The 20,248-nt window shown below is 49.2% G+C and overlaps 1 protein-coding gene across 2 annotated transcripts; it reads left to right on the top strand.

Annotated features, from left to right (window-relative positions):
• Nucleotides 1-2,626: 2,626 nt before the first annotated feature.
• On the top strand, nt 2,627-16,310 carry SH3BP5L (SH3 binding domain protein 5 like). Of its 2 annotated transcripts, none has more exons than XM_065918374.1 (7): nt 2,627-2,720; nt 3,166-3,773; nt 9,871-9,933; nt 10,103-10,231; nt 11,732-11,893; nt 13,704-13,877; nt 14,420-16,310. In XM_065918374.1, the coding sequence occupies exons 2-7, from the start codon at nt 3,591-3,593 to the stop codon at nt 14,864-14,866; spliced, it is 1,158 nt and encodes a 385-aa protein (XP_065774446.1). In that variant the 5' UTR covers nt 2,627-2,720; nt 3,166-3,590; the 3' UTR covers nt 14,867-16,310. The 2 variants fall into 2 exon arrangements, with proteins under 2 accessions (XP_065774446.1, XP_065774447.1); XM_065918375.1 differs by having other exon boundaries at nt 2,640-2,710.
• The last annotated feature ends 3,938 nt before the right edge of the window (nt 16,311-20,248 follow it).

Below are 20,248 nucleotides of genomic sequence, written 5' to 3'. Positions count from 1 at the left end.
ACTTAATAATACTAGGTCCATTTCAAATGTTCAGCTTACATATGGCACAGAGCTAATATAAAACACTTCCATCACTGCAGGTAGGTCTATTGGATAGTGCTGCTCTGAAAAAACAAACAAACAAAAAAAACTCATAATGTTTATACTGGCCTCAATAAAACAAGCCAGTGCACAGCTCTCCCTAACCTCTTTCCACCTGAAACATTATCCAAACCTAGCAGAAAAACTTCTGCGGATTACATTACAATCCATACATGATGAGGGGCTCCCCAGGTGGCACTAGTGGTAAAGAACCTGCCTGCCAAAGTAGGAGACGAGACACCGTTCCGATACCTGGGTTGGGAAGATCCTCTGGAGGAGGGCATGATAACCCACACCAGTATTCTTGCCTGGAGAATTCCACTGACCTAGGAGCCTGGTGGGCTATGGTCCATAGGGTAGCACGGAGTCAGAGGTGACTTACCAGGCACACAGACATGATGATATCACTTTTGCTCCCAGTGAGTGACAGTTAACCCAAGGATAGGTCAGTGGAGACATCAGGGAGGCAACTGAACTTCAGGATGTGATCTAGGGGCAGTCTGGGTACTATGTGTGTTCAAGGTGTTTTCCCACCAAACGCAAGAGATATATGACGACTTGAAACTCATGACTGCTAAGGAATGAACACACAGGGAAAAGAAGCTGTAGGACAAGATATAAAGATTATAGATATTATAGCAGTGTTGAATAGGAAAGGTTCAGAAAACTCAGGATAGCACACACAGAAGATGGTAGGTAAAACTGAATGATTACAGTGAAGCTCCAGTTTTACAAAATTAAAGAAATTAGCAGGCAATTTATGATTTCTGTATGTAATTTTCATGGTTTTTGTATGGCACCTTAATAACAAACAGGAGTATGATATAAGACATTATTATCTATCAGATTTATCTACTTAGAATTGCTACTTAGGGTCTCACTGATTCACTGGAGAAAAGTCAATTCTGGAATTTAAAAAATATAATTCCAATTTGGGGGGAAGAAAATCACTTTTAAATTACTTAAAAATATATTTGGGTCTACTTCTTAAAAAAAATGTTTTTTTTTTTTGTTTTTTTTTTTTAACATGGTTATTCATGGGGTGAAGGGATGGAGGGAGGGATGCACAAGGGAAGACGGAAAATTCAGCCCATTTGACTTCTTCACCTCAGAGGAAGTTAAGTCTTTAGCAAAAGTAAACCTTCCAACCTGAAGCCCTCCTTTCAGGTCTCTCCTGGTGACACTGAGAAGTGGTGACTTAGGTCAGGTCCTTTCACTGATACACAAAACCATGTAACAAACTCCTCTTCCTCGTGGGCTTTTGAACAGAGTGCACGATAGCACTGAATTCAGTTAACAAAACTTCTAATCAGTGCTCACGGATTAATCGGCGATACCACTGCAACGACGTTCAGTGGGACAGTGCCTGGTTCGGGGAGGTGATGGCGAAGTGCAGCGCCAGAGCCATGGGGAGGACGCCGGCAAGTGAGATTTACATATCAGAGCTGCCATTTAGACTTTGTTACTAACTAAGGGAACCACTGACTTCACTTGAATAAGAAAGTGAGAGTGAAGTCACTCAGTCGTGTCAGACTCTTCGCGACCCCATGGATTTTAGCCCACCAGGCTCCTCCATCCATGGAATTTTCTAGGCAAGAGTACTGGAGTGGGTTGCCATTTCCTTCTCCAGATCTGCCCAAGCCAGGGATAGAACCGGGGTCTCCCGCATTGTGGGCAGACGCTTTACTGTCTGAGCCACCAGGGAATCCCGAACTCTTGGTTGCAGCATGTGGATCTAGCTCCCTGATCAGGGATTGAACTTGGGCCCTCTGTATTGGGAGGTCAGGGTCTTAGCCATTGGACCACCAGGGAAGTCCCTTAAAGTGAAAGTGAAAGTCACTCAGTCGTGTCTGACTCTTTGCGACTCCATGGACTATATACAGTTCATGGAATTCTTCAGGCCAGAATACTGGAGTGGGTTGCCATCCCCTTCTCCAGGGGATTTCCCAACCCAGGGATTGAACCCAGGTCTCCCGCATTGCAGGGAGATTCTTTACCATCTGAGCCACCAGGGAAACCCTATCACTTGAATAAGGGGAGTTACTTCTGAAAAAACAACCCATCTTCCCCGGAGCACAGTCCGCTGAAGCCAGACTCCAGCAGACAAGTGCCACCGCTGCGGGATGCCCACAAGACCACTTTCGACTTCCCGGGCGAGGCCGGAAACGGTTTTGGGTGCAGCCGGAACCCTGCACCGTAAAGCAAGATGGCAGCACTCTTTTTGAGGCAATTGTCTAATCTCCGTTTAATTTCCAACCTTTCCCTATTTACCAGGATCTCTCGACTTCCATTATCCTCCGTAGTTTTCCTCGGCACAACCCTCCCGTATTTCAGTTTCATTTATCAGTGGTAGAGGAAGGGCTGGAGGCAATGTAAGGTGAGAGTCAAGCGCCGTGAGACACCATTTTGTACGGAAACCGAAGGCCAGGAGAAGATGAGCGTTGAGGAATCCAGACGTGACCTGGTTAGCAGGAGAGCGTGAGAGGGAGGGGCGAGAGGGAAGAAAGGCGTTTTTTTAACAGGATGATGTATTTCCGCTTCCTTTCGGCCTCGTTGTATTTGGTTGGACCAGCTTGTTGCGGGGAGGGCGGGGGAAGATTGTTTGCAGCGGAGATCCGCGCACGGGAAGGTAAACTGAGGTAAAGTCGAACAGAGGGCGGGCTTTGCGCCTGGCTGTGTAGGAGGCTTGCGGCCAGCCAGGGTCCTTCTGATTTAGGAAGAGCGGGGGTTGGAGATGCGAGGCTCGGGTTGTCCGCAGAATTGGAGAGAGAAGAGGAGGTGGGGTGGGGCTGGGGGTTAAAAGGTGATTTGCAAAGCCAGACTGGGGTGGAATGACGCGGGCTGGGGAAGGGTTGGGGGAAATGATGAAGAGGATTAGGATGCGGAGGGACGTCTGGAAGGAGCTGGTGGGGGAGGGGCTGGGGCCAGAGATCCTGGGACGCGGGAAAGGAGTTGAGGGGGTTGGTCGGAATGTGGAGGTGTGGGAGGAAGGTAGTAAAGTCCTTGGGAGGCTGAGGGATGGAAAGAGGCTGGTAGCCGACGTTCGAATGCTGATCGTGTACTTGGCCATTGTTTCCCCTGCAGCTCCTCAGAAACTCTTAGCCAGCAGCCTCTGCTCAGGCCCAGCCTTCTCTCTCCAGTTGCCACCACAGCCTGGAGGCGCCTGCCTCCGCCCTCCCGAATGGTGCTCCTCCTCGCAGGCCTCGGCCCAGGATCCAGGCCCCCTTTGCCCCCCGCCTCGGAGCTATTGCTCCGGGTCTCTCCTGGTGGACTCCCTGTGACGGGGAGGGAAGGACTTTTGCATATACAAAGCTATAGCTCTTGGGACCCCACTGGCCACTTGAATCTCGGCCTCTAACCGAGTCTGAGGTTCTTCTTGTGTCCTGTTTCCACCCTTTGAGAAGAGAAACCCTCTTGCCACTCAGAGCCCAGGAAGCCCCAAGCTGGGGCCCTGGTCCCAGCATGTCAGTCCTCTTTTATGCTTAGGGCTGTGCCTTCTCCCTGCCAGCATGGCTGAACTCAGGGAGATTCCAGGGGGGCGGGAGACCCCACAAGGGGAGCTTCGGCCTGAGGTTGTAGAGGATGAAGTCCCTCGGAGCCCAGTTGCAGAGGAGCCTGGAGGAGGCGGAAGCAACAGCAGTGAAGCCAAATTGTCCCCAAGAGAAGAAGAAGAACTGGATCCTAGAATACAGGTGAGAAGACTGAGCTGGGGGAGGACAGGGAAATTAGATTCTAGCTTTTCTGAAGAACTGTCAGATAAATGAGTTAGACTTACTCTTTTCCCAGTGCACTGGGGCAGGAAAGGAAAACGATTGTCAACAAATCATTGCAGTGTAGTGTCACAAGTGCTAAAAGTTGTGTGGGTGGGAGTACAGAGAGAGGCTGGACCTGAGTGCCTGGGATGTGTTGCTGCTGGCTTTACTGATAAATTGAAGTGACAAATTGGCAGTAGGTGTAGGAAGCACACTTTAGGTCAGAAGAGAGTAGAACTGTTGTTTCTTTTCCAAATACGCCAAGGGGCTCAACAACCCCCTTGGCGTATTTGGAATGGGATGTGAGAGAAGATGTATTTGAGATTGGAGGCAATTTTGGATCTTTCCCCCTCTCCTGCTTTCTTATCATTGCCTCCCAGGGACATTCTTATTTGTGAAAGGTGAGACTTTTCATGTCTTACAAAGGTGGCACCAGGCTTAGGCCTGTAACGAAATCTGATGTGTGCAGACAGTTATATCAGGTGCGGTCAATCTTTCATAATACAGATTTCTTGCTTTGAGGATGCTGGGTCAATCAAACGAGTGGAGGAGCTGATCTGTTGCCTTGAAGCATTTACTAGTTGGTAGAGGGGCAGAACTTGGTGAAGGAGGCCGTGGAGGAGGAGGACAGGCCGCACATCCAGTAGATGCATGACCAGCTGAGGCTGGATTGTGGTGTTTCTGGACAGTGGCAGGGAAGAGTTCCCTGGAGAAGCTGTTCAGGTAGGTGAGAGCGGGGTGCTCCTGTATGTTTGGGGCCTGAGTCTGCCGTTTGGTATGGTGGCATCCCACAGATTCTGAAGTGGCAGTGATTCACACCTCTGCAGGTGAGCAAGAGCCTCCCAGCGCTCTCATTCCTGGGCTTCTCTGTCAACAGACCTTTATTAGGCTACTTTAGTGAGTCAGGAAGGTTTCAAAGCTACTCCTAGCATCCTTCCTGCTTTCTCTTGGTGGAGTTTCCTGGGACATGTGTGGGGAAACTGTCTGTGCTGATAGTGTAGCAGTGGTGAGCCATTTGTTTACTGGCATGAGTCAGTAATTTATTTCTGCTCTGTTTCATGGGCATTGTATTGAAAACAACTCAATTTCTCCTCCTAGTTCTATATAGATTTGTTGTCCGCCTAGGAAACAAGTTGTAGTGAAAAAAAAAGCCTTGGGCTGAGATTCAAGCCTCTTCTAGCCCTATGATTTGTGATTTTCTTGTAAGTTACATAACCTTTTCAAGCCTCCTTTTCTTCATTTGTAACATGGAAGCTTGGTCTAGCTTATTTGCACAGCTCTTTGCGCTCTGCTCTGACCCTGTCCTGTGATTCTTTTCTTTTGCAAACTCTCTTGCCTGTCTTTGATGAAAGTCTGTAGGTCTTGCTTTGAGAAAGAGATCTCTGTTTGTCAGGGAGGAGGGCCTGTTGATATCCTTCATATTCCCCTCTGCATCATTCCTTGTTCCACTCAAGAGGAGAATCAGTTGTGATTTCTTTGCTCAGTCGCTTCTGCTCCTGTGTATTTTTCCATTGCCTACACAGGCAAAAGTGGTGGTGTGAAAAGGCAGCTTTCATGCTGCGCTGTTCAATAAAGTAGTCACTAGCTACATGTGGATATTTAAATTCAGTTAAGAATCAATAAAAAAAAAATGCAGTTCCTCAGGTGTTGCTGGCAGGGCAGATGTAGAACATTTCCATCATCATCGACAGTTGTATTGGGTGAACTCTGTAAGGGTCTGAGAATATTGAGCGAGAGTAAGATTCACCTTGCCTTCAGTGAGCTTTCAGTGTTAATGAAGCAAGAGGGACAGGAGGACCCTAGTCTCTCTTGCTAAACCAAGAGGCACATTGTGGAATGTTGTAGGTTATGTAGGGAGGCAAGGTCTTATTTTAGAGGCCTCCCTCGCTGATGAGACTGGTGTAGTTCTCTGGCCTCAGCAGAGATGCAGCGTCTTCTTGCTGTGTGGGAGAGGCAGCTTGATGTGAGGAGCGCCTTTCATGGTGAAGACTGGTAGCCTTCAGATCTGGGTTTGGGCTCTTCTAGATGAGAAAGACATTGCGTATGTATCTTTTGAGTTTCTTTGTGGTGTTGGCAACACTACAGTGTTGTTGTTCTTTGTAGTGTTGGCAACACTGTAGTGTTGACAGTGTGCAAGATCATGTTATCCTGATCCTGTGTTTTAGCACTTTAAATAGATTGGTGCATTCAGTGGGTTTCTACCCACAGATCCATCAGTACCTACCAGGGAAGTTTAGAAACACTTGTTCCTGAGCTTCGGCCAGACATTCTTCTCTTGTTTGGGGTGAGAAGTTATGACTGGTGGCCTGGGCGAGTCCACTGATCCAAGGATAGCCCAACAATGGAGACCCTCTTCACATATTTTCTGGAACTCCCAGAAATGGTCCTTTAGGGCCAGGCTCTTTCTGGCGTGGGGAATGGGGATTCTTGGCAGACAGGCAGCTTGTGCCTTCTTGTCTGGAAGTTGTCTAGAATCCTTCTGGAAGTTGGAGGGAAGCCAGGTGGTTGCCAGCTGTAGGCCTACCTGAAGTGTGCTCATCCCAGGGAAGTCCACTGGATGTCTCTGTGTGCCTTGACCTCAGCACAGTTTTTCTGAGGCTTCCAGGCTGGGCCTTAGCTTTCTGAGAGGCAGGGTCCCAGTGACAGGAAGGAATAGAGGAGGGTAGTACTGGGATGGGCCTGGGTCTTCTCTCCTATGACCTTTCTCAGCCCTCTTTGTGATGGACACATTTCTTTCCTCATTCACCTCCTCCTCCTCAGAGTGACTTTGCAATCTCTGGATTGTCTGAAATGTTTAGTTTAGCTTGCTTTGGAGGTCATTTTTACTTTATTTCTAAGTCTTTAGGTCATGGATCACCCCAGTCCTCCTGACTGACTGTGGACTTGGGTTTTTTTTTAAAATCAAGATATATCAATATTTGATTTAGGGTATTATATACATTTCAGGTGTACAATAAGATTATACTTCATTTTGGGCTTGAGTGTTTTAATGGCTTGCACAAGTTGGGCAACAGCATCTGTCTCCTAACTGCCTTTGACTCAGTGGCCTGGCATCCTGGGCATCAGCCTGGTGTGCTCCGGGAAGGTCACCCTCCCTGCGGGCTGCAGGCTCACTGATGGATGGTGAATGCTGACTCAGGCTTCATCCTCCTTGAATTCGATTTCAGTCAGGTGCCAGGAGTCCCTGGTGCAGCAGGCCAAATGGAATGTGTCGCCAGTGGCCAAAAGCATAGCCCTGGGTGCTTGTTGGCTTCCTGCTGTGCTTTGCCCTGGGTCTGCCTCAGCCTGGCTACCCTCATCCCCTAACCCTTTGCCCTCCAGCCTGCTCTCTCACCAGTCTCCTTGTCCTGTTAGAGCTTTGTGACTCTAAGGAGCAGACCTCAGAGTCAATAGGAAGCCTTTTTAAATTGCTGGACGTGCTTCATGGGTACAAGTTTCAGTGTAGAAAGACATACATGCCTGCTTCTGTAGACCATGAGCCAAAGTCTTTTGTTTTCTTTCTAGTGACGATGACTTGCCATTCACTCCTCTGATGATCTTGTCAGGGTCTGAGAATGCTTTGGGCTGTGGAATCAAATGGGATCCTGTCTTAGACCTTGGTTCACTCAGAGGAACGTTATAGGTGCCTTTTACCCACCTCTTCCTCTTCTCCCCCAAATTATTATTATCTTAACAGGACTAGGTGGTTTTCTTAGGTGGTGGTACACCTGTCTTTGAGGCATCCATCTAAGGACATCAGTAGTCTTAGGAATGTAATCGACAGTAGCAGAAATCCAGATCATAGGTCAGGTTCTGGGTCCCAACTCCATCCCTGATTCCCTGCCCTATTGTCTCTTGTCTGTCAAATGTGAATGGGTTGAGGTAGAGAGTATTCCAGTGGGAACTGCTGAAAGGACTGGTCATCTCCTCCCTTAGATTATCTGAAACCCCCTGTGGGCCAAGTCCAGCCACAGAAAGCAGAGCGCAAAGAGGGCCCAGTTCCCTCTCACCCAGACAGGAATTGTCCTTTCTGACAATTTCTTTGTGGTGATCTCATTAGCTGAAAGTGACGTTCTTGTCAGGAAGGCCCTGTGAAACTCAGGACTGTGTGTGTAGGGTGGTGTTGGCACTGCCCCAGGCTTCTTCTGGGGTTCTCTGAGCCATGCCGGCTGCCTGTTTGCCACAGTGGCCAGTGGATCTTGTGCACTAGCTTCTAGATCTACACAGACCAGTACAGGAGCCACATGCGACTATCTACGCTAAGGTGTGCTCTAAGGTCAGATGCATGTGGATTTCAAAGCCATGGTTTAAAAAAAAAAAGTTACAATATTGGTAATTATTATTTTATGTCGATAACAGGTTGAAACTGTTATTATTTTAGATATACTGAGTTAAATGAAATGTACTGTTAAAATTTCATCTTGGTGGTTTTCTTTCTTTTACAAATGTGGCTTTTATAAAACTAAAAATTTCACATAAGGCTCACATTATATTTCTGTCAGATATCTCTGTTCTGAAAAGTTTAGAGACAAGTTTGTGGTCCTTTTTGAGGCAGAGTCTACATTGTTGTGAGCATGTGTATTTTCATATGATTGTTCCTGGTTTTGTTGTATGTTTCCTCCTTTGTGTTCTATCTTATACTGTAATTAGAGCATATAACTTGATTTCTTGCATTCTTACTTGCTGACTCAAATCTTTTAGAGCTTGAGGTGAGGTACAGAAATAAAAGGACTGAAAGATCACACAGTGGGCTTTTGAAAGGGCCAAGTGAAGTATGCAGGAGCAGTGATGGCAGCGTTCCTCACTGCCCGGTGCAGGTGGAATGTAGGGCTTGGCCATGGGCAGCAAGCAGACACCAGGCTGGCTACTGCTGGCCTGTCCAGGGCTCCTGGAGGAGGAAGCTATAGCTGAGCACCAGGCATCTCTCCAGGCACTGCTCCTCCTTGGGAGTGTCATTGGCTCCCTGGGCCCCAGGAACTTGACCAAGGGGAGGGGAGGATACTCACGGCCAGCACCCTCCTTGCCACTGAAAGACACGGGTGGCTTTTGCGTCTTTTGCCAGCACCTGGGGCCAGTGAGGAGTTCAGGCCAGTGTGACTGGTGAACTTCTTCCTGAGGCTCTCCCTCCTTGCCATAGGATCTACTCTGTGGGGGCCTGGGGTCCTGTCACCACTGCCCAAGCAGTTAGAGGTCTCTTGAACCACGTGTTCTTCCCTAATCTTGACCTTAATTGTCACGAAGTCCTAATGATTTTGCATCCTGGATTTCTCAGGGATCTGCCCTCTCCTCTCCCACCTGAAGTACTACAGACAACCTCCACTTTTGTCTCTCTGGCCCCTCCAAGCTTTCCCTACATTGCCCAAGTCTGCCTTCCTAAACCACCGGGGGCATCAAGCTCTGAGGGGTTGCCCCTGCCGTTGGGAGAAGTCCGAGTATCGTGTCCCTGTGCCCCAGCCTCTCTGGCTTCTCTCCTGACAGCCTGCCTGCCCCGATCACCGGCTCTCCTGTTGATTCCCAGCCCTTATCATGCCCCCCTCTCCTATGGCTCCTCACACCACCAAGGGCCTGTTGCTTACTATTGGGCTGTGAGCTGCTGCATCTTTGTGCTCTAAATTCTAGGTTTCATGGTGCTGAGTATCTAAGTGTGTGGTAAAAATATGCCGGGTGAGTAGGGCCCAGGGGTTTCTCCTTGCTTGGGACAGAGACCATTAGCTCTGAGGAGACTCCTGGCTGGAGTATGAGAAGGAGGTGGTGGTGCAGTCTGATGGCAACAGACTTGTTGCCACTGTGTTGTGTGCATTGGAGTTTTCCAACCTCAATTCTCTTGTCCTTAAAATGGGGGTTTACTACTTGATATAGAGGTGAAATTGTGAGGATTACAAGAGGCTGTATGTTACTAGATCTCTGACAAGAAGGCATTTGATAGTGACCTCCTGTTCCATTTCTTCCCTTTGCTACTTGGCTGGACTTTCCCTCTGTGCCCATGTTCCTGCCCTGCCTGGTTCATATGAGGCTGCTTTCCTCCACTGCTCTAACTTTCTGCCTCTCTCTCTGTCAGGAGGAGCTGGAGCATCTGAACCAGGCCAGCGAGGAAATCAACCAAGTGGAGCTGCAGCTGGATGTGAGTGATACTCCTTTTCCTCACACTCTTGAGCTGGTTCCAGAGGTGTTTTCATCATTTTCTGTCCTCTTTCAGTACAGTGGCAAGGGAAGGGGCATGTATGAAAAACAAGAGGGGTTAGGGCCCACGCGCGTGCCTCCCTCTGCCCGTGTCCCTATCCTTTTGCCAGGAGGCCAGAACCACCTACCGGAGGATCCTGCAGGAGTCAGCAAGGAAGCTCAACACGCAGGGCTCCCACTTAGGGAGCTGCATTGAGAAGGCCCGGCCCTACTATGAAGCTCGGCGGCTGGCTAAGGAGGTACGGCCAGCTGACCCACATTCTGGAGTGGGGGGCTGCATGCAGAGCCTGGCCCTGTAGTCTTCTGTCTCTGTATGGGGTGTGAGACAGATCACCTTTTTTAGTTATCTTTTCCTCTTGTATCCCCTTTGATTCATGCTCTCTTTGCTTACTTCTCCACTCGTTTACGCCCTTTCCTTCTTTTAAAATTTTTCTTTATATAAATAATATGGTGTCACTGTTAGACGGCTGTAAGTGTAACTTGTAACAATAAAACAAGAGAACCAGAATCTTCCCCAGATTCAACCTCATGCATGTTTTGTGATTTTTGTATCTGAAAGTTGTTTTAGTCAAGTGTGAAGGTGACAGACACAGAGACAACTGCCTTAAAAAAGTTTATTACTTAGTTCCTAAGAGAATAGAGCCTGTCAGATTATTTAGGACTACATGGGGAAGCACCTGAGTGGGTGAGGAGGCAGAAAATGTGAGGGGAAAGCTTATCTCAGAGCTTTTATTGTAGAGCCTTTATTGTTGTTTTCGTGGGAAGATGTGGGTAAGACAGGGTAGGCAGCTTTGAGCAAATTTAGGATTGACCAGTTTGAATAACAGAGGCAGGCTCTGGGCCAAGGAGAAGGTCTCTAGTTTTCTGGTACCTAGCCTTTCTGATTTAGAGCAGGGGAAATACTGGCTTAAGAGAGTTAGATAAAGAAGGTGATGGGCTTCAGATTGGTGGATTTACATATAAAAAGTGTGCTCACAGAGTAGTTCTAGTCTCTAGAAATTAGGCAGCCCTAGAAGGGCCAGCAAGGCCTCCAAGATACCAAAACATCATGAAACATAGAAAATAAAAATGTGATTAACACAACACAAATAATCTCTTAAAAAAATTTTTTTTTAATATATCCTGCCAAAATGGAATCACACTGTAGTGTTTTTATCTCTATTATTTGAGGACATGGTTCCATGTCAGGAATTACCCATCCATGCCATTGTTTTTAGGAACTTAAATTTTCTTATGTAAGATTTACTATTATTTGTTTAACCAGTTTTCTGTAACTGAAAACTTAGCCCAAAATCTAGTATTTTGTTTGGTAACTATGGTTATGATGAATATCTCCAAGCAGTTGTCTGGTTATTTCATTCAGCTTACCTGCTGGACTGGAGCTGATGGTCTCAACCATCAACTAACCACCTTCCAACTAAAAGGTGTGGATTTTCTTTGTTTTCTCTAGGGCAAAAGTCCAGCAGCCTTGGAGAGTGCTGGATTTTATACACTTTGCCCTCCACTGGCAGTGTCCTATTTCTACATGTATTTCTTCTCTTAGCTATTCCCTTGCAACATATTCTTTGTAGAATTTTGCTTCCTCAGCACTTATCCTTAGTGCAGTTTGCGAGGTGAAGCCAACATTACAGTGGGCCTTTTTCCTTCTCTCGTCCTTGCCCAGGGAGGGTCTCCGTGGGCAGCCAGGTGTCCTTTGCAGCTCACTCTCCTGGTGATCCTTCCCCACCCCCCCTTTCCAGGCCCAGCAGGAGACACAGAAGGCAGCACTGCGGTATGAGCGGGCTGTGAGCATGCACAACGCTGCCCGGGAGATGGTGTTTGTGGCTGAGCAGGGCGTCATGGCTGACAAGAACCGGCTGGACCCCACGTGGCAGGAGATGCTCAACCATGCCACCTGCAAGGTGAGCCAGGCAGTGCCAGCTGGTCCCTTCTGCTAGTTCTAGTGCTTTGTTTGCTTTCCCTGAATCCTGTCACCTTCCTCACTCCTTTCTGTCTGTCTTCTGCTCCTCCCTTCCCTCAGTTTTGATTCTGTTTCAGGAAAAGTCTGATCCTAGCTCTCTGCCCTATTTGGCCTCCAGTGTGTCCCATATATACTTCCTTTTGACTTAGAAGGTCCTTCTTGGCTCTTCTTGAATCTTTGCCTCCAGATGTGGGAGTGACTCAAGTAGTTCATTCCTGAATGCTCTGGATTCAACTCTCCTTTGTTATGTTTAGCTGTGACCCTTTGTTTCTGTTTTCTGAATATTCTACCTTTCTTGCTTTTGAGCTCTGCCAGTGTACCTTGGTTTTTGAAGTATACCCTGTGTATTATTTCCAGTCTTTTCTATGGGGATTCCCTTGTGGCTCAGATGGTAAAGAATCTACCTATAATGTGGGAGACCTAGGTTCGATACCTGGGTTGGGAAGATCCTCTGGAGAAGGGAAAGGCCACCCACTCCAGTATTCTGGCCTGAAGTTGGACGTGACTGAGAGACTTTGGTGTTGCTTTTGTGGGGGTTGGGGAGTGGGAGGATCCCTGGCATCAGCTCTAGTCTCCCACCTTCACCTTGTAAAGAGCAAGTGTCTTAGTCCCTTGGCTTTACTACAAAATAACAGACTGGGTGGCTTAAACATCAAAAGTTTATTTTCTGGAGGCTAGGACATTTCAAGATCAAGGCACAGGCAGATTTGGTCTTTGCTGAGGGCCCGCTTCTTGCTTCCCATATGGCCAGCTGTCTTTTCACTGTATTATAACATGGCTGAAGGACTGGGGAAGCTCTTTGAAGCCTCTTTTATAAAGCAGATAATTTCATTCATGAAAGCTCCCTGCTCTTGAGTTAATCACTTCTTAGAGGGCCCAAATTAAGGTTAGGATTTCAACACAAGAATTTTTTTTGCAGGGGGATGAGGTGGGGCGTGTACTTCTCTGGTGGTTAAGATTTCACCTTCCAGTGCAGAAGGTATGGGTTTGATCCCTGGTGGGGGGAGCTAAGATCCCACATGGCTGGTGGCCAAAAAAACCAAAGATAAAACAATGTAACAAATTCAATAAAGACTTTAAAAATGGTCCACATTTAAAAAACAAAAACAAAACACCTAAAAAAAAAACTTTGAGGGGACACAATCATTTATTTTGTAGGAGTAAGTGTCAGCTCCTGATGAGTGGTCATGTCTCAAGCTTTTTTGTGTGCTCCTCCTTAGTCCAGGCCCATGGGTCACATGAGGGCAGGAGTTCCACTCCTCTGGAACTCACACAGCCCTGGGGGAGGGGTTGCTGAGTCTGTGTGTGTGTGAGGTCGACTCCTTGGTCTTCCTGGATGCGGTGGCTGGAGCCCTTGCCTGTTAGCTGCTTGGACATGGAAACCTGGAGAACCCAGTGCAGAGCTGTGGCTCTCCCAGTGAGGCTCCTCCCTCCCCCCAACCCCCACGGTTGAGCTCTGAGAACCGTGATGTGGCAGATGTGTCACAGATGGATGGACATTTCCTGCATGCTCATGAGCGGGCTAGAGGACCTCAGCACCTCTTGGCAGCAACAAAGCTGAGGTGGCGGGTGGTGCGGGTAACAGTAGGCAGGCGCGAGGACCCAGGGTTCTCTTGCGTCTTGGCAGCTCAGTGCCGTCTCCGGGCTCTGTAGACAGTTTAACATTCGGAGTGACAAGACTGGGCAGGTTGTAGGGGCAGGAGAGTGGCTCCGTGTTCAGTGATGTGTGTGCTCCGCCCCACTTGGCCCAGGTGAACGAGGCAGAGGAAGAGCGGCTTCGTGGTGAGCGGGAGCACCAGCGGGTGACGCGGCTGTGCCAGCAGGCCGAGGCTCGGGTTCAGGCCCTGCAGAAGACCCTCCGCCGCGCCATTGGCAAGAGCCGGCCCTACTTTGAGCTCAAGGCCCAGTTCAGCCAGATCCTGGAGGTAGCCGAGTGGGGGATGGGGGTGGAGGTCGGGGGAAGGATGGGAGAGGGGCAGGCTAGGAAGGGAGGGCAGGTAGAGGGAACACTAGTCTGTTTCTCTGGGCCGTCCACCAGGCCCGTGTAGTGGGACAGGTATGTTCAGAATGGGAGTTGGGGTTGGAGAATGGATGCTGACAGAGAAGGGAGGTAAAGGAGAAGTGAGAATTGGGGGAAACCAGAGAGAATGGGGAACGAAGAATTGGCCAGATAGGGAAAGGGAACAACGGGAAGAGGAGAAGCAGTGGGTGGGAATGAAGACCTAGGAGGAAGGCCCTGGAATGTCACGCAGGACCAGGGCAGGTTGCTGGGGAAGGAGGATCCCAGGAAAAAGAGGAGTGGAGAGGGGCTGTGTAGGGTTGGTTCTGCACTGCAGATGAGTGGTTGGGGATGAGCAGAGCCCAGATTGGGAACGGGACATCTCAGATGGTTTGAGAGGACTTGGCAGCTCCAGGGGCCTCAGACAGTTGCCCAAAGGGTCACCTGACTTTGACCCTCCCTCTGCAGGAGCACAAGGCCAAGGTGACAGAGCTGGAGCAGCAGGTGGCCCAGGCCAAGACCCGTTACTCAGTCGCCCTGCGCAACCTGGAGCAAATCAGCGAGCAGATTCATGCGCGGCGCCGGGGCCAGCCTGCTCATACCCCGGGCCAGAGGCGCTCCTCTCCAGTGGGGGCGGAGGCTGGGCCTGATGGTGGCGAGGATGCGGACAGCGGGATCATCGAGGGGGCGGAGGGTGGAGGGCTGGAGGAAGGCGTTAGCCTGGGGCCTGGCCCTGCCCCGGACACCGACACGCTGAGCCTGCTGAGCCTGCGCACTGTGGCTTCGGACCTGCAGAAGTGCGATTCCGTGGAGCACCTGCGGGGTCTCTCGGACCACACCAGTCTAGATGGCCAGGAGTTGGGTCCTCGGAGTGGGGGTCGTGGAGGTCGCCACCAGCGCAGTATCAGCCTGTAACCCCGTGCTCAGGGTGGCTGATGCATTCATACCACCACTGGCCCAAGGAGGGCCCTGCAGGTTCCTAGCTCCCTCTCCTCGGGTCCTTGCTTCCCTCAGAGAGGGCAGGTTGGCTGTGTCTTGAGTCTGTTGTATATGTCCTGGCTTTCTCACCTGGCCCTGCCCCCCACAGGTGGCAGCTCTCTTTGCCTTACCCTTTCAGAAGGCTTACCTTTGGCTCTGACATCTCCTTTCCCTGTGTTGGTCCTTCATAGTCTGTCTGTCTGCTGCCCTCTTTCTGATTTCTGTCTGGTTTTTCCCCTCAGGGAAATTTGTCTGGGCGGCACAGGGAAAGCATCAGAGAAGGTGGGCACTGGATCTGGGTCCCAGCATCTTGGTCCCCCCAGCTTGAGTGAATGGATGGGTCCCCCTCCCACCTACTCATCTCCCAGGTGGTTCCTGGGATGCTGCGGAACCCTCCAGCAGCCCAGCAGCCCATCCTCTGTCCCAACCTCCTTGTGGGTAACATGTAAGAAGTGCTGCAGGACTGTGTGCCTCTGGAAGACACCACCCATCCCTTCAGTACTCCCTCCTCATGACCGAAGCCACCTGTGCCTCAAAGCAGGACTTGAGGGATACTGGTGTCAGAGAAGGTGAAGCCCAATCCCATTGTCAACAGAGGGGACACTACCAACTCCAAACAGGCTCCTGTGTGCGTTGCGTTTCCCCAGCTGGGCTGTGTCCAACATTGCCAAGGTGCTAGTGGGTCCATGTTGGGGGGGGGTGGAGATGTAGAGAGGTTCTGACGGCTGAAACTCTTCCCATTTCTGCTGTGGAGTTAGGTCTGTTTACTTTTTCTGGGTAGAGGATGCTGAGCCAAATCTCAGCATTCTTCTACAGGGTGGAGTTAGGGAATTTGGTGCTCAATTGCTCTCCCTCACTCTTCTCGAAACCAAACCATACCTAGTCCAGGATCTCTTGGGGGATGCTCAGGTTTGGCTGCAGAACCTCTGCTGATACCGGGCAGGGTTGGCCTGCGGTGAGGGAACCCACCCTCCATAGGGAGCAGTTTCAGGTGTCTGATGGCACTCCCATGCTGTGTGGGGGAAAGGCAGGGAAGCTACACTGGATCTGGGTGCCTTGGGGAACCGATCCTCCTGTCCCACCCCAGGAGGGCTGAGAGCTGGACTCTGGACAGGAGAATTTGTGCCTAGGCCTGTGTGCTGCTGCCATCAACTATGGGGGGTGGGGGGTGGGGAGCAGGCCTTCAAATTGAGGTTGTCTCCCTGTCCCAGGGTTAAAACAGGATGGTCATGATGAGAACTGCCAGGTTTGAGGTGGCCATGGGTGGAGGGAAAATGGAGGAGGACGTGGGCGTGCGTGCGTGCATGCATGTGCCTGTGTGTATGGGGGGAAAGGGTCTGCCCCTGATTTTATTTAAATAAAATAGTTTATGTAACAGTAATGTTTATTGTCCCTTTCAGGGGAGGGAAGAGGAGAAGGGGTGAAGATGGAGAGAAGGGAGGAGCAGGGTGAAGCAAGGTGCATTTTGATGGAGTAGTCAGGGAAGGTCTCTTGGGAGGTAAAGGATGAGAATGATCAAACTTCCAGCCGTGAGAGGAGGGAAGGCTTATGGCCACAGGGCTGGGGTGAATGCACACCAGGTCAGTGGTGTCCAGCAACACTCTCCCCCACCCCCCACAACCACCAGTCTGCAAGCCAGGAAGGGCTCTCTGCAGGGTGGAGTGGGTGTGTCAGCCACTGGTGGTATAGATGAGATGGTGCTGCCAATCCTGGACATGAGCATAAATAAAGGGGAGGGACAAGTAGGATTATGGCATTTAGCAAATATACAGGGGGCCCAGTTAAACTTGAGTTCCAGATAAGACAGTATTTTTGCCTCCCTGCAGTGTTTAGGACATACGTGTTGTCAATTGTCTGAAATTAAAATTTAACATAGGTAAAAGGTGACTCTCAAGTCAGGGCTTGACCTGTTGTGGATCAGGAGGAGTTTGAGTACGTTTGGACCGGCAGCCTGTGAAACATCCGGTGGAGTCAGGTTGGGGAAAAGATAAGAACTTCAAAAGCTGTGGAGGTGGAGTGAAGGCTTTCCACTGAGCCCTACCAGAGGTGAGCCTGCATTTATAACCAGCTGAGGACCAAGTCAACTGAGGGATGGAGAAGATGCTAACAGGGAGGAGGAAGGGGAGAAACTGAGTGGGAAATGGGTATCTTGACCTTTAAGGGGCAAGGTGAAGGCCAGCAGTTAAAGGGACAGGAGGGCAGAGGAGTGACCCTGGTGATCTTAGATGGTAGATGGGCCATTAGGAGCCACCATGTACCCTTTGACAAGATTGTCCAGGTGTGAAACTGCCTTTCCTGACCTGACTTCTTAATTGAGACAAAATGCAATAAGGTAGTTGGGTGCCAAATACGTGCTTTATCACTGGAAAGCTGCTCTGAGTATATGGCCTGTGTCCTTGGCCAAGTGGGTCCAGGGTCCTGCTTCCCTATGCAGTCTGTGGCAGTGTGGGAGCTGAAAGGCTCCTCATTCAAAGGAGCCCCCAAAAGAAGGGCTGGCCATACCTACCAGTTTCTGTGCAAGATCACCTACTAGATGAGGCAATAGTGGAGAGAACAGGAGGGTTAACGCTAATGGTTGAGCAAGGCAAATGTGCCTGCAGCCCTATTGTAAGAGTAGTGGATTGCACTGTGTGTCCCACGTACCAGGCATATGCATTGACCCATGTAGCACCATGACCACATTAAAGGGTAGATATCACCACTATTGCCTTTTCATAGATGAGAATACAGGCACAGTAGGGGTGCCCAGTCCTCTGCGCTTATCCTTATAGAAGGTAATGGAGGCAGTTGGACTCTAGAGCAGGGGTCCCCAACCCCTGGGCCATGGACCATTACTGGTCTGTGGTCTGTTAGGAACCAGACCACACAGCAGGAAGTTAGCAGCTTTGCTCTCGAGTCCAAACTCTTCAGCCTTTCAGTGAAGGTGCCAAAAGGAACTAGAGGTGAGAAAGTAGAGGGAATAGTGTAGTCAACTCTTAGGAAGTTTTACTGGGAAGACAAAAAGCTGGGAACTGTCAGGATGGTCAAAGGAAATTAAAGTAAGCAAGAGATGGTGAAGTTATGGGGATCTGGAGCCTTCTCCATTTTTGTACCATGTTACATCATGGTCATAGTGGTAATGACTTGTGAGTTATGGCCTCCTCAAGTGAGCAATGGGGCCTCAGTCTCCCTGGCACCCATCACCTAATAAATGTGCTTTTGTGTCTCCCTGCTGTGATCCAAATCTATAGCAGGTTATAGGTGGTCCCTGACCTACAATAATTTTATTTGATTTTTTGACTACAATGATGAGAAAGCTATACACATTCAGTAGAAACTGTACTTCAAGTTTTGGATTTTGTTGATTTTTTTCCCTGGGGTTAGTGGTGTGAGGTACAATACTCTTGTGATGCTGGACAGTGACTGCACGCCGTAGTTCCCAGTCAGCTGCATGATCATGAGGGTGGACAACTGACACACATAGAACCATTCTATACGCATATAGGCATTCTGTTTTCCACTTTCAGTACAGTATTCAACAGGGGCTTCCCTGGTGATTCAGGCGTAAGAATCCGCATGCAATGCAGGAGATAATGGGTTCAGTCCCTAGGTCGGGAAGATCCCCTGGATAAGGAAATGGTAACCTATTCCAATATCCTTGCCTGGGTAATCCAAGGATAGAAGAGTGGCAGACTACAGTCCATGGGGTTGGAAAGAGTTGGACATGACTTAGTGACTAAACAACAACAGTATTCAATAAACTACATGAGGTGTTTAATATTTTATTATAAAATAGTCTTGTGTTAGATGTTTTTGCCCAATTGTAGGCTAATGTAAGTGTTCTGAGCACATTTAAGGTAGTTTAGGCTAAGCTGTGATGTTCAATCGGTTAAGTGTATTAAGTGCATTTTTCACTTAGGATATTTTCTACTTGTGATGGGTTTGTCAGGATGTACCCTCCATTGTAGGTCCAGGAAAATCTATACTTTGTTAATACTACAGTTAGGAGATAAGGATCTGTATCTATGGTCCTAGAAACTCCACATCTCCAGGGGGTGGTTTTCAAATTTATGCTTCAATTTTATGACCTGTATGATGAGAAAATCTAGATGTGTTCAGCACAATGCCAGGTCAGTGATCCATGTTAGCAGTTCTCTGAAGCTTCATAATGCAATGAAATTCACGAAGGGAGCCCTCTTCCCATGTTGTGCCAAACCAGGAGGCCCTTTATAAAGATCCCACTGAAGGTTGGATTTCCCCATTTGGATGTGATTTGCATGTGGCATGTGGCAGGGAGATGGGTTCTTGGGCTGTTATGGTCTTGCTCTGTCAGTAGGGGGCAGCAACCACCAGGAAGCCAGCGAAGTGAGCTCTTGGGTCTCGAGCTCTGTCAGCATTATTGTGTTAGACATGCAGCATTACGACGCTCGCCTCCTGGGCACTGGGCAGCAGGGACTGGGAGCAGTGGGCTGTGGGTTGGGGTCCATACCCACGAGTTGAACCTTGGCTGTCCCCATATGGGCCTCTTGCCTTCCGGCTTGTCTTGGAATCAGCAGCTGGGTGAAAGCTGGGCCAAGTCTGCTGTGGGGCATGTCTTTTTGAGACCACAGGGTCTATGCCTGTTGAAATACTAGTGTTTCTTCTTAGAGCTTACTTCTTTTATTTTCCTTTCTAGTGTCCTGCCCCTTTCCCTCCCTCACCCTTTTTCTATATTACCCTCTTGGGAAATCCCATTGACTTTTCCCACCACACTATGTCATAGCCTAAACTAAGGAAACAAGGGGACCATTTCACTGGTTGGCGAAAGTCCATATGGTTTATTAAGAAATATTTGGGTTTCCCAGGTGGCATTGGTGGTAAAGAACCCACCTGCCAAAGCAGGAGATGTAAGAAATGGAAGTTCAACTCCTGGGTTGGGAAGATCCCCTGGAGAAGAACATGGCAACGCACTCCAGTATTCTTGCCTGGAGAATCCCATGGACAGAAGAGCCTGGTGGGCTACAGTCCATAGGATCACAAAGAGTTGGACACGACTGAAGGAACTTAGCACAAGAAATATTTACCAGGATCTTCCAGGTTGCCAAACACTGGTAGGGCTTGTTAGGAACACACAAAATATGCCATGGGCCAGACATCCAGGTAAGGAATACAGGGCTGCACTTAGCTAATAGATGATGCAGGGCAGTTAAAAAATAGATCATTAAAGAGGGATGCAGTCAAGAACGCTCTGGGAGGTTAGTTGAGCTGAGGATACTCAAGTTCTGAACCAGCCTCTGGCCTTTGGCTGGAGATGGTAGCAGGAAGACCCACCGCACCCCCGTACCCCCGCCTTCCAGTCCT

The sequence above is a fragment of the Muntiacus reevesi genome, chromosome 1 (assembly GCF_963930625.1).
Source record: "Muntiacus reevesi chromosome 1, mMunRee1.1, whole genome shotgun sequence".
In the NCBI taxonomy this organism is placed as follows: domain Eukaryota; kingdom Metazoa; phylum Chordata; class Mammalia; order Artiodactyla; family Cervidae; genus Muntiacus; species Muntiacus reevesi.
This window is presented reverse-complemented; position numbering and strand designations above follow the sequence as displayed.

What these genes read in the sequence shown, in the direction of transcription:
- SH3BP5L (XM_065918374.1), top strand. Translation starts at nt 3,591, where the DNA reads ATGGCTGAACTCAGGGAGATTCCAGGGGGGCGGGAGACCCCACAAGGG. An exon ending in AACTGGATCCTAGAATACAG is followed by an intron (nt 3,774 to 9,870) that starts GTGAGAAGACTG and finishes TCTCTCTGTCAG; the next exon opens with GAGGAGCTGGAGCATCTGAA. An exon ending in AAGTGGAGCTGCAGCTGGAT is followed by an intron (nt 9,934 to 10,102) that starts GTGAGTGATACT and finishes TCCTTTTGCCAG; the next exon opens with GAGGCCAGAACCACCTACCG.